Raw genomic sequence first — 14,086 nt, 5'->3', positions numbered from 1 at the left:
CTTGATGTGGCCTTTGTCCTTTGTTTTGACCAAAATTGCGCACTAATAACAAACTCTATTAGGTTACAGGTGAAATGTTGCTGTATTGATAGGTCCAATAAAGAGCACAGCCAGCAATAGTGGGTTACCTGTTAGTTTCCTTTCATTGAAGTGTTATTTGATCCTCTCTTTGGCCTCCTACCCCTGCAGCTCCAGGATGCCCTGAAGTGCCAGCAGTGCCACAAACAATTCAGGTCCAAGGCCGGCCTCAACTACCACACCATGGCTGAACACAGCACCAAGGTAACTCCAAACATGCACACGTATGATCTTGTAAATCCTAAAGCTTGCTTTTAAACAAAAAGTGCTACTCTCTGATAGGGTTGGGCCGGTGTGAACATTTTCAAGCAAGTTTGATGTCAAGCCAAACACCAAACTTGACAAGTATACCAATTGTTACCACTAGGTGTCGCAATTGACTCAGCAGCCGTTACCGAGTGGAACATAATGTGACTGAAGCTTTGTTTATGCCTCCGCGAGGCACTGTGGCGCGGACCTCCACAGATGGCGTGCGCATAACGAGCACGCACAAAGGCGTTTATGCTCAACGCGTTGTTCTTTGCAGTATTCTCCGAAACGCCATGCACCGTAATGCACCTCTAAGCTGGTTTGCCAACCGCCAATAAACACTAAATAAGAAGAAGTCGAGAGTGAAGCGGCACCACGTTATACATTGCCTCGCCTTTTCCGTCAGCTTCAAATCCAAAATGTTGACAAATTGGCGCAGATTTCGTTTTTTTTTAGACTAACAATGCCACGTCTGGTCACCCAAAAAAACACATGAACTTTTAAGTAAACAAACAAAACTTGGGCCGTGTGCATCTTCCCCCATCCCACCCAGGGTTATTATAGTAAACTAAAACTATATTAATTCCAAAAATAAAATACTGAACAATCAATTCGATTTTGGTGGCGATCCGGATCATGATCCAGATTCAGGAATTTTTTTAAGAATTCTGATCAGCCTGAGCATTAAGACCACAGGGTATAACACATGCCCAGTGTAACTGATGACGCGTTGATGACGCGTTGATGACGCGGGACCCCACCTTCGTCCTCCTTCTGAGAGCAGAGAGATACGTGTGTGGATGTGTGGCGAGACTGAGAGCTGCTGGCCGTCCGCGGTCAGAAAGAAAAAAGCGGTAGATGACGGGATGAGAGACAACGTAGTGTAACGTTATACAGACATAACAAGGCTGCTGAATGAGAGAAGCATCCGCCGATACGTTACACGGAAACACACCGTGTTAATAATAAGCCGACCACGTCACGGTACCAACAGCTGTGAGCTGTGATCTGTTTTTCACTTCTGTCAGGCACTTTGGCGGAGGACTGCGCTCTCCGAGTGCCATTCTAGTTACTAATGCAATACAAGCTGGATTTAGCGCCATGACGCCGTCAGCACCGGTTGCGGACGTAGGCTACTTTTTAATTTGACAGAATGTGTCATAATGACAATTGCCGGTTCAGCCGGTTTGCATAAAATCAAACCGGCTTGAGCTCGTACACCGGACCAGACTGCTAAAACTCTCTGACTTTCTTTTTAACTGATCTTTGCCCCCTAATCCATCACTCAGTAGTCCAGATGAGGATGCTTTGGGGACTCGGAGATCTAATGTTTCACCACAGTCACACTGACCCAATGAACAGGCTAGTTAGATATTAGACACCACACCAAAGCACCGACCGACTACACTCATTCAAGAGGCGGCCAGACTTACACTTGTGACTCTATTTATGTATGGAAATCCACCGTACACTACTACTAGTGTCAGCTTTCACTGTGTTTGATGAGGGGTGTCCTGCATGTACATATCTACCCATATAGCTATGCATCCACAGTCGAAAAAAAACATGTCTTTCCCATGAGTTCTATTACATTTTATCTGTTGCATATTCATTGTCAGCTGCTAGTATGCCCGTCTCTAAAAATCTGATCTTGTAAACGATCATACATTTGAAGTAGTGATGGTGATTGGTATTCTTGTCCTTGAAGTGCTCACATTTCTTCCTGCAGCTGTCTTAACTCTGACAGCAGAGAGCTTCATTAAGATATTATCATGACACTCCTGCATTAGAGCAATGGTACTGCTATGAAGTTTGCTAAATAATTCAACACCGCCTGTTTCAAAAAGTATCATGAAAGATTAATGAATGTACGTGTACCAAACCTTGTAGCGTGAGTGTTATTGTGTCAGCTCACTTTCCAGTAGTATATATGATATATGCGCACATGCATCAGTTTAATGGTGTTGATGGATGACTGCGCCATCTGTGTCAGCCAAGTTAAACTGTTTGATACCGCCATTTGTCTTCAGTCTGGACCCGTTTGTGCTTTGACCTTATTGGCGGCATTCCAGTCCAGCAGAGCAAAATACAATATTATGTGTGTGTAAAAAAGGTTTCACCAGGTACTCTTCCTCAACAAACCACTTAACTTTTCTGCAACAATATTCAGATTAGATGATTAAAACTTTTTTGACAAGCTGTGCCGTCTGTGATTTGTGCTCCAGACTCAAGTAGCTGCTGATTAAAGAAGGCTTTCATCATTTGCAGGTTTGACTTGTGTCATACTCGTTTTTTTTCTCATTTCTACCGACAAGAAAACTTTAAAAAGCAGTAAATTTAAAAAAATCAAAGATGAGAGGGAATCAGAATCACAGAATCTTCAGACGTAGCCTTACCCCCCTTAGCTTTTAGGTAGAAAGTTTTACTTTGTTGTGCAGTAAGTACTTCTACTATGATGTCTGTATATCTAGTCAACGGTACCAATCATTAGCAGTGGGGGAGAAAATTGATACAGCATAGTATCGCGATATTTTGTGTGTCAATATTGTATTGATACACGAACGACAAGTATCGATCTTTTATTATATAAACTATTAACCTCTTAACAATCCAACGGACGCTATTCTGTCTTTCAGAGGTTGTAGCGGGCTCAGTCTTAAAGCTAGAGTGGAGACTTTGGTGTCATATGAAACTAGAAAACCTGAGAAATCCATTGGTACCATTTACGACACTGAGCTAACATATTAGCTTTGGGAAGAGCGTTAAATAACACACAAATAAAGTTTGGCGAGGAAAAACTGGCATGGCTATTTTCAAAGGAATCCCTTGACCTCTGACCTCAAGATATGTGAATAAAAACTCTGAAATGAACAGAGTGAAAACTGTATCTTATTAGATGAAACAGATGTTAACAAACTGCATAATTTGCAGTTGAAAAAAGGTGATAAATCGCAATATATCACAATATAACTAATCGTAATACTCAGCATATCGCAAAATGTAAACAATCGCAATAAGATCGTATCGTGACTTAAGTATCGTGATAATATTGTATCGTTGGGCCTCTGGTGATTCCCACCCCTACCAATCATGCTATTTATTGTTGTTTATGTTATATATTGTTGTAATGTGTTTGGGCTCATGTATACGTGCAAGTGGGGCATTGAGGACATTTTATGTATTCCTATATAAATTATATGCTTTTAACTGCATTGAAATGTATCAAGCAGACAGTTTGTCTTTGACAGGACAAAAGAGTTTTTTGTTGGCATATGGAGGCTTTTGTGAGGTGTTTTTTTGTGGCCACAGCACACAGCAAGTGCTGACTCGCTCGGTCATCTGAGGACACATTATATACTGTATGCAGAGGTGTTGTTCCTATAAATACACTGAGATGTTGTATTTTCCAGTGTTCCAATCAGCTGGTACAATATCTTTATATTAAAGAGAAATTCTTAGTCGACTAACACTCATACGATTTTGTCGACTAATCAATTAGTTGATTTAATTGACTGATCTGTGAAAGAAGAATCACACACAAACACCACTTTAAATGTTGTGTTTACCAGAGATGAGCTCATATGTTTCTTAGAAATAAGTCATAAAATGCATAAAAATCGACTAATCGACGAAATAAATCTTAGTCCCTGTATGACCAAAACGACAGATGGGGGCCCTACTTTATATAGGTGTGTTTATATATTGGTATATGCAAAACAAAATATAGATTTTGCTCCTTTTTCTACTACTTTTGTTATTAGTTTTATTGCTTGTTAATGTTGCTGGTGTACTATTTGTGTTGAATCTATTGTTTGTTTCTATCATTTCTATGTGAAGCAGTTTGTACTTCAGTCTTGTATAAGCAGAGCTATGAAGTTTGATTTGATTTGGCGTTTGCACTAACCCTGGGTCCAGTGTATTGTCAGTGTGGTCACATGGCGAAGCCCTAGTGCAGTGTGGGAAAACAGAGAGGGCTGACAGAAGGACAGGGGTCGCCTACTGAGTTTGACCTTGATGTTGCTGCTGCTGCTGTGATGCTGCTGCCTCTTCTCTCACTCCTCTTGCTCCCATGCTTGCTCTTTTGCTCTCTGTCTCTGATCGAAGCATTAAGAAGACATGCTGATGTAGTTTTATGGTTTCTTCTCCTGCCAGTGTAAATCAATGACTGAGCTGGTCTCTTCCCTACAGGCTTGATCTTTATTTACCTGAAGTAGTGAAATACTCTGGCGGTATCTCATCTCCTTCTTACCTTTCCAGAAAGCCAAGGTTGTGTCTCAGTCATTTCCGTTCTCTGTGTGTTAACACTTGAGAAAACACATGAAGTTTGCTCCACTGGGACTCCCCAGTAAGTCCAGACTCTGTCCAGTCCTCTCCTGCTTTCGTCTCCCTGGCAGCCATGCCATCTGTTGTTCTGTTCTTGGCTGGGGTTTGGCACCAGCCAACACTCGAGAGTGAAAACACGGGTTTGACAGCTGTCATAAACATGCCTTGAGTAACAGCCTCACCATGAAACCGTTTAATGATCCTGGCACAGTGTGAACACCCGAGATGGAAAACACATTTTCATCGCCATTTTTTTTAAAGTCAGGAGGGAGGGGGGAGGTGTTGTGGTGGGACACGCTTATGTGACGCTGTGTTTGTTCCCCCCTCAGCCCTCGGGGAGCGAAGGCCAGACGGGCGACAAGCACGAGGAGAGAGAAAGGCTGCGCCGAGTGCTCAAACAGATGGGACAAATCAAGTGTCCTAGTGAGGTATGCGCTCCGTTTTTCTTCCCGTGTCCCTTTCTCTTTTCCTTTCTCTCACTCTTTGCTACTCTCGCATTCTTGTGCCCTTCAATCCCATTTATCCAACTTTTCTGCCTTTCGTGTCACATTTTCCCCTCTCCTCATCTGCCAGTTTCGATTTTGTTACTCCCTTTTCCTCAGGCTCTTCTTTTTGTGACTGCCTCCTCTTACCTCTCTCCCTCCTTTTTCCTTTATGCCTTGTTCTTGACATGTTGCCCAAAACCACATCAACACTCTGCTTCCCATTACTCACACTAGAGTGCAAAAGGCAGAGAGAGGAAGACAAAGAGCTGCAAAAAAACAGACTCTCTACTGTGACATGTCCTCACACTAAAAAATGAGCAGTTTCCTTCTGTTTTCGCCGTCTTTTCAACAGTAACCACAAACTATTGACCAATTGCAGTAGTATTACTCCATTAACCCTAGATGTCGTTACCCAGTTTCTTGCTTAATGTGTGTTTTCATTCTGTCTCATTTCTGTCACTGGCCTCACTTGATCACACAAACATTATGTGTGCAAACACACACACGTACGTACAGGGCTGTTCAGCCCACTTTTCCAGCCTGATGGGCTACCAGTACCACCAGAAACGTTGTGGAGGAGAGTTCTCTGACGTTGAGAAGCCTGTGTTTCTGTGCCAGCACTGTGGGAAAAGCTACCGCTCCAAGGCTGGCAGAGACTACCATGTGCGTACCGAACACTCCCCGACTATCACCACCACCACCATGACAGCCACCACCGCCACCAACAACAACAACAACAAAGACATTATCACCGACACCAACAACAACACCGGCAAAGAGAGGGTAAGATCGTTTTGGAAGACAGTCATTATTACAGGAGACAGGCCTTTTTCTGTTTCCCACTGTTAATAAGCATTTTGTATTAGATATTACTTTATTAACTAGCCAAAGTTTACAAACATTTTCCACTCAAAGAAGTGTCCCACTGCTCCCCCAGGTGGCCTCTGAGGAGTCTCCATCATTAGGCAAGAAGGAGCAAAGCCAGCCGGAGAAGAAGGATTGGCAGGAGAAAGCACCATCCGGCCAGCCGAAGGAGAAGGAACGAGAAGCCAGGGACAAGGACAGGGAAAAGGAAAAGGAAAAGGAGAGTGAGCGAGTCAAAGTGAAACCAACGCAGAATGTGAGCCAGGGGGACGACTTTGAACGGACCCCCAGCGGCAGAGTGAGGCGCCGGTCAGCTCAGGTGGCAGTGTTCCACCTGCAGGAGATAGCGGAGGACGAGCTGGCCAAAGACTGGGGCACCAAGCGCCGCATCAAGGACGACCTGGTGCCCGATAGCAAGAGGGTGAGGACAGAGAGTGGACACTTTAAGCGCACGTGATCCACTTTACTGTAGAAATGAACATAGTAGACATAGATGTAAGCATACTCACCTCACACATATGTACAAGTACGGACATAGGGCAGCAATGTGTACTGCAAGAAGACATCTCCACAACTATCGCAACATATTCTCATACAACGGTTCGTATGATGTCTTAAGAAAAAGTTATTTTTCCTTTTTCATTCATTTTCCTACAAATGTCCAGCAACATGTGTCAATTTCCGCTCGTTACATAAATACAGTCTTTTCAAAATAAACTTCCGTCTTCACAGGAAACAACGTCCTTAGGGTTAGGCAATAAAACCACTTAGTTAGGTTTAGGAAAAGATCGCAATTTGATTTAAATTATCTCCGGAAGTGGTGTTACTAAGTACGTAAGTTACCGTTCACCACTCTTTATACTTCCTGGTTCAAGATTACATGAATTACACACAAATTCATTTTGTGGGATATATACGAATTACAGTGCATTACTTTTCGTAGGTATAGCTATGAACGGTGTATGAGACCAGCTTGACTATCGACACACAGTAGCACAAACAGGGTTACACACTGCCACGCATCAAAGCCAATATTTCCACGAACAGGTTCCACAAAGACACAGCAGGTGTTAAGTAGTAAAAAAGACAGCAGATAAATATGCCCCCCTGTCACTCTTTTCATACACATACTTTTCAATTGTAACACTTCCACTGATATACATAATCATATAAATGTCCTCTTCTGTGTGTAGTTAAACTACACCCGTCCTGGCCTCCCCAACTTCAGCCAAGAACTATTAGAGACCTGGAAGAACCAAGTCAAGGAGAAGGGCTTCATCTGCTGCACCAATGAAGTAAGAACACTGACAAGTCTAATGTGTCACCATGTAGAGAAAATGACTTTCCATATTTTAAATAAACAAAGCATTGATTCAGAGATTTGTCTTAATATTGAGCACTATGTTTATAATAACTAGGCTGTTGATTTCACAGGAAGATGGATTGACTGAGTTTGTTCACGTCTGGTTTATTTCTGTTTTGTCTCAGAACTGTGAAGCGGTCTATTCCAGCGTATCAGGACTAAAAGCCCACTTTGCCAACTGCAGCCAGGTATAAACACTCACTTGGAGCCAAGCCACCAACCTGATTACATTTGTCTCTGTAGATACTCTAGTAAAGGGAGTAATAAGAATATGCTTAGTCTCATCATAACTTCTATTTTTTTTTGTTTAATCAGTCTAAAGTGTGTTTGTAAAGTGCTTTGCCTCTGCATCCTACTTGTATCACTGAATACAGCACCACAATAAATATGAACTGCAAAAAAGGCATTTTAAAGATAAAATCCTATTAAAAAAATTGCAACATGTGTATATTCTAAATATGAGTTATTTAGAAGAGTCATAACGGAAGTTACAGACTGTTCTAACCTGATTTGGGGAAAAAATATGTTGAAAAATATCAGTTGAAAATTATGCCTACAGACTGTAATCTGGTGTGTAACAGGTGACGTGGTGGTGTTAATGATAATGGCTGCAGATTCACCTGGCATGTGTTGCTATAGACATTGTTTGAGCTGAATAACATGTATATATATTCTGTGTGCGTGTGTGTTGCAGGGTGGTGGAGAACTGGGAAAGTACACTTGTCTGATCTGTCAGAAGGAGTTTAGCTCAGAGAGCGGTGTGAAGTACCACATCAGCAAGACACACTCACAGGTGGGTCAGTCTCAGTGAGAACTTCCCAAACCTCTATATTATTTAGTACTACTTAAAGTACTCTCTCCTAGGCAGCAGCATTTTTATTTCTGTTAACATGCAGTAAAAACCCGCTGAGTCGCAGAAGTTGGTATGTAGATCTTGTGATAACAAGGTGTTATGCCTGTGTTGTGCAAACAAGTGCTTAACTCGTGGGAACACATTTATACAGATCTTCATACTGAGCATGTCCCCTCAAATATGAGTAACACAACAATTTGTTTGGTTGATAAATGCATTTTGTTGCCACAAAATAACAGCTTATTCCCACAATATAAAAGCTCGGTCCCACAAGGTTAAAACCAGTGGGCTACCTCCGGTTCTGAAAAGTGAAGCCAATGTGGAAACTTGCATTCTTTCTAACAGCCAGCAGGGGGCGACTCCTCTGGTTGCAAATACAAGTCTGATTTGTATAGAAGTCTATGAGAAAATGAGCCTACTTCTCACTTGATTTATTACCTCAGTAAACATTGTGAATATGAGTTTATGGTCTCAATCGCTAGTTTCAAATCTTCCTCAATACAGCATGATGTTCATTTAGTAAATGATGGTCCCATTAAGAGTAAAAGAGACGATAAAGCAGGGTATGCTTTAGGGCGTGGCTACCTGTTCATCAAGGCCTTTGATCTCAGCTGACTCTTCCTACACATCACTCTTTTAATTACTTAGCTATAGTTTCTCCTCTGTGTTATTTATTAGTATGATTTTGTGTGCCCCCTTTGTAAAGCGTCCTTGGGTTTCTGAAAGGCGCTATATAAGTCCAATTTATTATTATTATTATTATTATTACCTTGTGATTGACAGGTCGCTACCATGGCGTTGTCCGGTCTGGGAGTTGTCTGTGTTTTTGTCTTACAACTTTAACCTTTTCACAGTGTGTTTTCAGTTCATGAAAGTTAGTTGTAACATGAAATCTCGTGTCACTTCTGGTTGCAAAAAAACAAGATGGCAATGGCCAAAATCAAGGCTTCAAAACGCTTCAAAACCATATTCCACACACCAATGGTGACGTAACGGTGACTACGTCCACTTCTTAAATACAGTCAGTGGTTAAAAACGTAAATGATTACTATCTTATGGGACTTCAAGGGGTCCATATTACTGTATTCAGTCACGGTGGTTTGCCCCACTAATTACAGTAGAAACGTTTTACAGTTATATTCATGCTCCTGACAGTGTGTTTTATCGCCTTAGAACTGGTTTCGTGCAGCAGCCAGTCAAGTGGCCTCCAGCACAAAGAGTAAAGCGCCGGAGAACAATGGGATCAAAGCCGAGGTGAGGAACGGCGCCACCCCTGGTAAGAAGAGGGGCCGCAAGCCCAAAGAGCGCCCCCCTGTGGACGCTCCCCTCCAAACAAAAACTGAAACACCATCCACTACTCAAAACTCAACCCCTGACGTGACCCCTTCACAGTCCCCCACCCTGATCCCTGACCCAACGGACAGCGCTAATTCAGGCCAAAACAGACAGCCCATCCCCTCCACCGCCAGACGAAGCAAACCCTAGAGGCCGTCGCTGTCAGAGTAGCTCTGCTTGTGTCGACCAGGAGCCAGAGAGGATGCTTACTGTAAATGTTGTGCCAGGAAGCTAAAAGACCCTTTCAACTCCACGAGGACTTGGCACTGAGAAGAAAGTTAAATCAACCCTTAAGAAGTAAAACATTTAGTACAGACTGAAATCCCAGAGTTAATGTGTCTACTGTTATAAACAATACTCACGTAACAGCAGTGTTTAATTTCTCCATTCCACCTTTGTCTCCTTTTTAAGGCACACATTTCAGTTTCTGTACTCACAGCTCAGTAGTAATCAAAGATAAAATCCTGACATTTTCTAAACAGAGGTAGTATTCCAAACTAATACAGAGTAATCCTCTCTACAATATTCATGTTGTGTTTGAGAGGCTTTAAAAAGGATATTCTATTAGCATGGTGAAGTCATTTAATGATAGCTAGTGTTTTCACATTTGTTTTCCACAGATATACTGTACTGTGTACATAAACAATATCTATATCTATATATCTATATACTCAAAGCAATGATGCCATCTGTCATTTTAAAGCCTGACACGTCCAATTGGATCACGGGCAGTCAGAATTTTTTGCAGTGTGTGCTGTAGTGCAATGTTGTTTTGAACTTGATTTTTTTTTTTTTTTTTTACTTTTCATGTTTCAAGTAAGCAAATGTCATATAAGCTAAAATGTTGGTCAGTTGTTTATCATATTCCACTCTGTTTTGCTATCACTTCAGTGACATTTGTTTTTATTTTATCTGCATCACATGACGATGAAAGGTATCTGCTTTGACGACCATAATTAAGTGTCAAAAGATTATTTCCACGGTTCTTTTACACTGAAGGTAATAAGCAGAATAACCCAAAAAAGTGATTGTTTGAGATTTCCATCTGTAAGTTATAAGTTAATACTTAATATGGCATTGTTTAATTGATTTAAAAAAAAAAACTTGAAGCATTCTGTCTAAAATAGGACTGGCAAAGCTAAACGTTGGACAGAGGGATGAATTTTTGTGTGAAGCTTGTTGCACCATTGCAGCACAATCAAATGATGTGACACCATTTTAAAGGAGGCCATGTTTTGGCTCCTGCTTTAGCTTGAATCAAAGAGCTGAGGAGAGAATAAAAAATATGTTTTATAGAGAGGTTGAGGGAAATAATCTTTTATTAAAACAGAAAAAATTGCAAATGAAGATTCACTTATGATAATGTATATGAATTAATTCCTGGATGCTCAAAGTTATTGCCTTGCACTTTAACCCTTAACCCCTCTCGCTCCCCTCTTGTATTTTTGCACTCCAGGAGTACTCAACCTCACCTAGTGGCCGTCGGGCACAGGAGCGGGAATATTTTACTCTGATGAAAAATTTAAACTAGAGAGAGATTAAATTTACATGGGTAATAAGCAGCATGGTTAACTATTTCTATATAGTATCTGTAATCCAACATTGTAAGGGATAATGGACAGCGAGCCGGTCATTTTGCGTCAGGGTCCTGCATCGCCCTGAGGGGGTTTATTTCACAACAATGACCCGCTAGCTGTACATTATCCCGCTTATTACACGGCTACTTACTTAGAAATCAATAATTTGACACAAAAATGGTCCGCCAGAGTCCGACATCAGAACTGCGTCCATAGCAACGGTCTGCTATACATAGCAACGGTCTGTTATAAGGAAATAACAGATCGTAGAACGCTGTGATTGACCAATCAGAATCGAGTATTGAACAAAGCCGTGTAATAAGACCATGTAATGATGACTCGCCACACAAAGCCATAACAGGTCTTGTTGAATTTTAAGGCTGCTCTACCACCACTTAAAGTTAGTATAGCTTCAGATTAAAAAATAATAATTATTAAATAACTTTTCAAATCTAAAATGTGTGCAATCAGAGAATATTTTCACTTTAACATGTTTAAAGTAAATACTTGAATCCACAGTTATATTAACGATTTGAGCAAATGAAAACTCCATAAATATTTGATTTATATCTGGAGTATATGTCCATAAAAATAATGACTTGCTTGCATATAAAAAAAACGATAAATCTATTTTATATTCTCTTGTGTGTATTACCCATATATAGCAATCTGATATAGCTTTGGATAAAGTTGGGATATTCTGGTGAGATAATAAGGGTGCTTAACTTGCCACTCGACCTTAAGGACCTGAACTCAGTAAGTCCACTAATCCATCCTGCCATTTTTTCTCCTTGCTGGCAAGTCTTCTGAATTTTGCACCATTAAAATGTCAATGTCATCGTTTAAAATCGAGCACTGATGTCAGCAGAACATTTTCAAGAAACATTGAATTTGAAATATATGTGTCCCAGGTGGTGTCATCCCTACGCCGTGACCTTTTATATATTGTAAAGCAAAGATTAGAGCTGAATTCCTCCATTATTAATCAACTGATGGAGCTTATTCAGGTGGGGGTGATTATGCATGTGTCTGTCTCTGTTAGCAGGATGGACCTTTATCTTCTATCCAGGTTCGACTGACGGAGGGGATAAGTTAGACAAGCACTGATCGGTCCTCGGACCTTTTTCAATATATGAGTTGTCCAGACCTTGTGTGTGTGTGTGTGTGTGTGCGTGCGTGCGTGCGTGCGTGTGTGTGTACAAAACAGTTAGCACCTTTGTAAAGACTGGATGTCAGAAATGGTAACACTTTTCGTTGAGTGTTATGCTGTGGCACAGAATCAGTTCATCAGCTGCTTGTTACTCGTTTCATTAATAACGTCACATTGACCGTGTTTACCTGACAAGCTTTGGTGTTGCAATATGATAGTTAGGCACTGCTTTTAACAGTGGGTATTTTATATTTTATCACACCCTTTACTATCTGTCTTCCTACGATGTGGAAAACACATATCTTATCCCGCAGTGTGAGCTAACTGCAACGATGTTTAGAGAGTACAGCAATACACCATATTTAGCTGGTTTTGTTGGCTTGCTGATATTTTGATATTGACGTGTCTTCTCGAAAAATTGTATGGCTTTTTTTTTCACTCCCCCTACTTTTATTTGTTTTGCTTTGAAAATGCTTTTTACACATTATGAAATTGAAAAAAAAAGGTTGAAAAAATTTGTAGACCACACAGAACATTGTAGGCCTATGTGTCGGCATACACTGTTATTTTATCCATTTTGATGATGCACATAAATTGAGCTTTTTCAGTACACGATGACAAACACATTGAGAGGGTCCTTTATTATTATCTATTCAATATGGGACAATGAGGCATATGTATGTGTGTTTGTTTCTGTATTTAGTGCACTTACTATACCATGAAATAGGCTTGAAATAGGAGTGTTGTTGGAGCTTTCTAGTTACCCTGACTGTGTGTGGTGTGACTTTTGTACCTGGGGGAAACAGCAGGCTCAAGCGTCTTCCCTTTGTCAGCAATGTTATTTCCAAAACCGAGGTTAATCCTTAGAGAAATCCCCTTAGACAGCCTGAGAATTTTACCCTTTTTATTTGGACAACAGTGGTTCGTTTTGTATGCTACCTACTTCAAAAGCAGGAAATGGCGTCCGCCTCTGTCGTCGGGGCCATAGGGATGAAACTGTTGAGAGTTTTAAGAGATGATGTTGTAGCTCATAACTGGTTATGATATATAGGTAACAGGTGAAATGAGACTAATGGTGTATTAAAGATTTCCATATCTGAAATTAAGCTGTATAGTACCTAACATGGGAGGCATCAACACCTCCTTTGAGTCTGAACTGTTACAATTTTTCTCCCAAACTTGTTGTATTACCTGTGCATTAGTATCCCTCAACTAATTAATAAAAGTTTGTTGACTAAAACTGTGTCGACTGTGTCTACTTTTAAGTAAGTTTTGAAAGCTGTTAATGTGATAGACTTTTCTCCCAGTGGACTTTTTGGCTTGTCAAACACGGGTGTGTCTAATAAGATTAATAAAAGCAGTACTCCTTGGGGCCAGTTTCAGGGAGCCAGTTTTTTGTGCATGCTGACACACCTAAATGGAAGGGAGCTATCATTGATTCAATAACACCTGTGGTGTTCCTGCTATGACATGCCAAACTGTCAAATGTGGAAAAAGCTTTTTGCTAAAACGCAATTATGTAAATAAATATTTTGTCTTTCATAGTTACAGAAGGGGTTTCCCAGCTAAGAGTGTGTGAGGTATTTCACAATGTCATGCTGGCCGGTATCATTCTAATGTAGGAGTTATTACGATTCAGAATTGTAATAGATAGATAGATAGATACATCCATATCTATAAATAGATAGATAGATGTGGATCTATCTAAATATGGATATATCTATATCCATAGAGATAGATAGATATTAACTTTTATCATTTTATTATTATTCTATTACATAGACATATTATTTTATTACATAGATAGAT

At 40.6% G+C, this 14,086-nt stretch overlaps 1 protein-coding gene across 6 annotated transcripts in view; it reads left to right on the top strand.

The window, feature by feature from the left end:
- Nucleotides 1-13,517, top strand: part of znf512b (zinc finger protein 512B) — a 38,081-nt gene extending 24,564 nt beyond the window's left edge. For 5 of the 6 annotated variants that reach the window (XM_074644095.1, XM_074644099.1, XM_074644096.1 and 2 more), the window contains 8 exons: nt 190-282; nt 4,980-5,078; nt 5,652-5,918; nt 6,073-6,420; nt 7,193-7,294; nt 7,488-7,550; nt 8,057-8,155; nt 9,389-13,517. In XM_074644095.1, coding sequence (XP_074500196.1) covers nt 190-282; nt 4,980-5,078; nt 5,652-5,918; nt 6,073-6,420; nt 7,193-7,294; nt 7,488-7,550; nt 8,057-8,155; nt 9,389-9,700 — 1,383 coding nt within the window. In that variant the 3' untranslated portion in view covers nt 9,701-13,517. The remainder of the gene's footprint in view (nt 1-189; nt 283-4,979; nt 5,079-5,651; nt 5,919-6,072; nt 6,421-7,192; nt 7,295-7,487; nt 7,551-8,056; nt 8,156-9,388) is intronic. The other variant, XM_074644097.1, reaches the window with a different exon arrangement.
- The last annotated feature ends 569 nt before the right edge of the window (nt 13,518-14,086 follow it).

Source organism: Sebastes fasciatus, chromosome 8, assembly GCF_043250625.1.
Source record: "Sebastes fasciatus isolate fSebFas1 chromosome 8, fSebFas1.pri, whole genome shotgun sequence".
Lineage (NCBI taxonomy): Eukaryota > Metazoa > Chordata > Actinopteri > Perciformes > Sebastidae > Sebastes > Sebastes fasciatus.
Note: the sequence above shows the minus strand (reverse complement) of the source record. Positions and strands in the feature narration are given on the sequence as shown.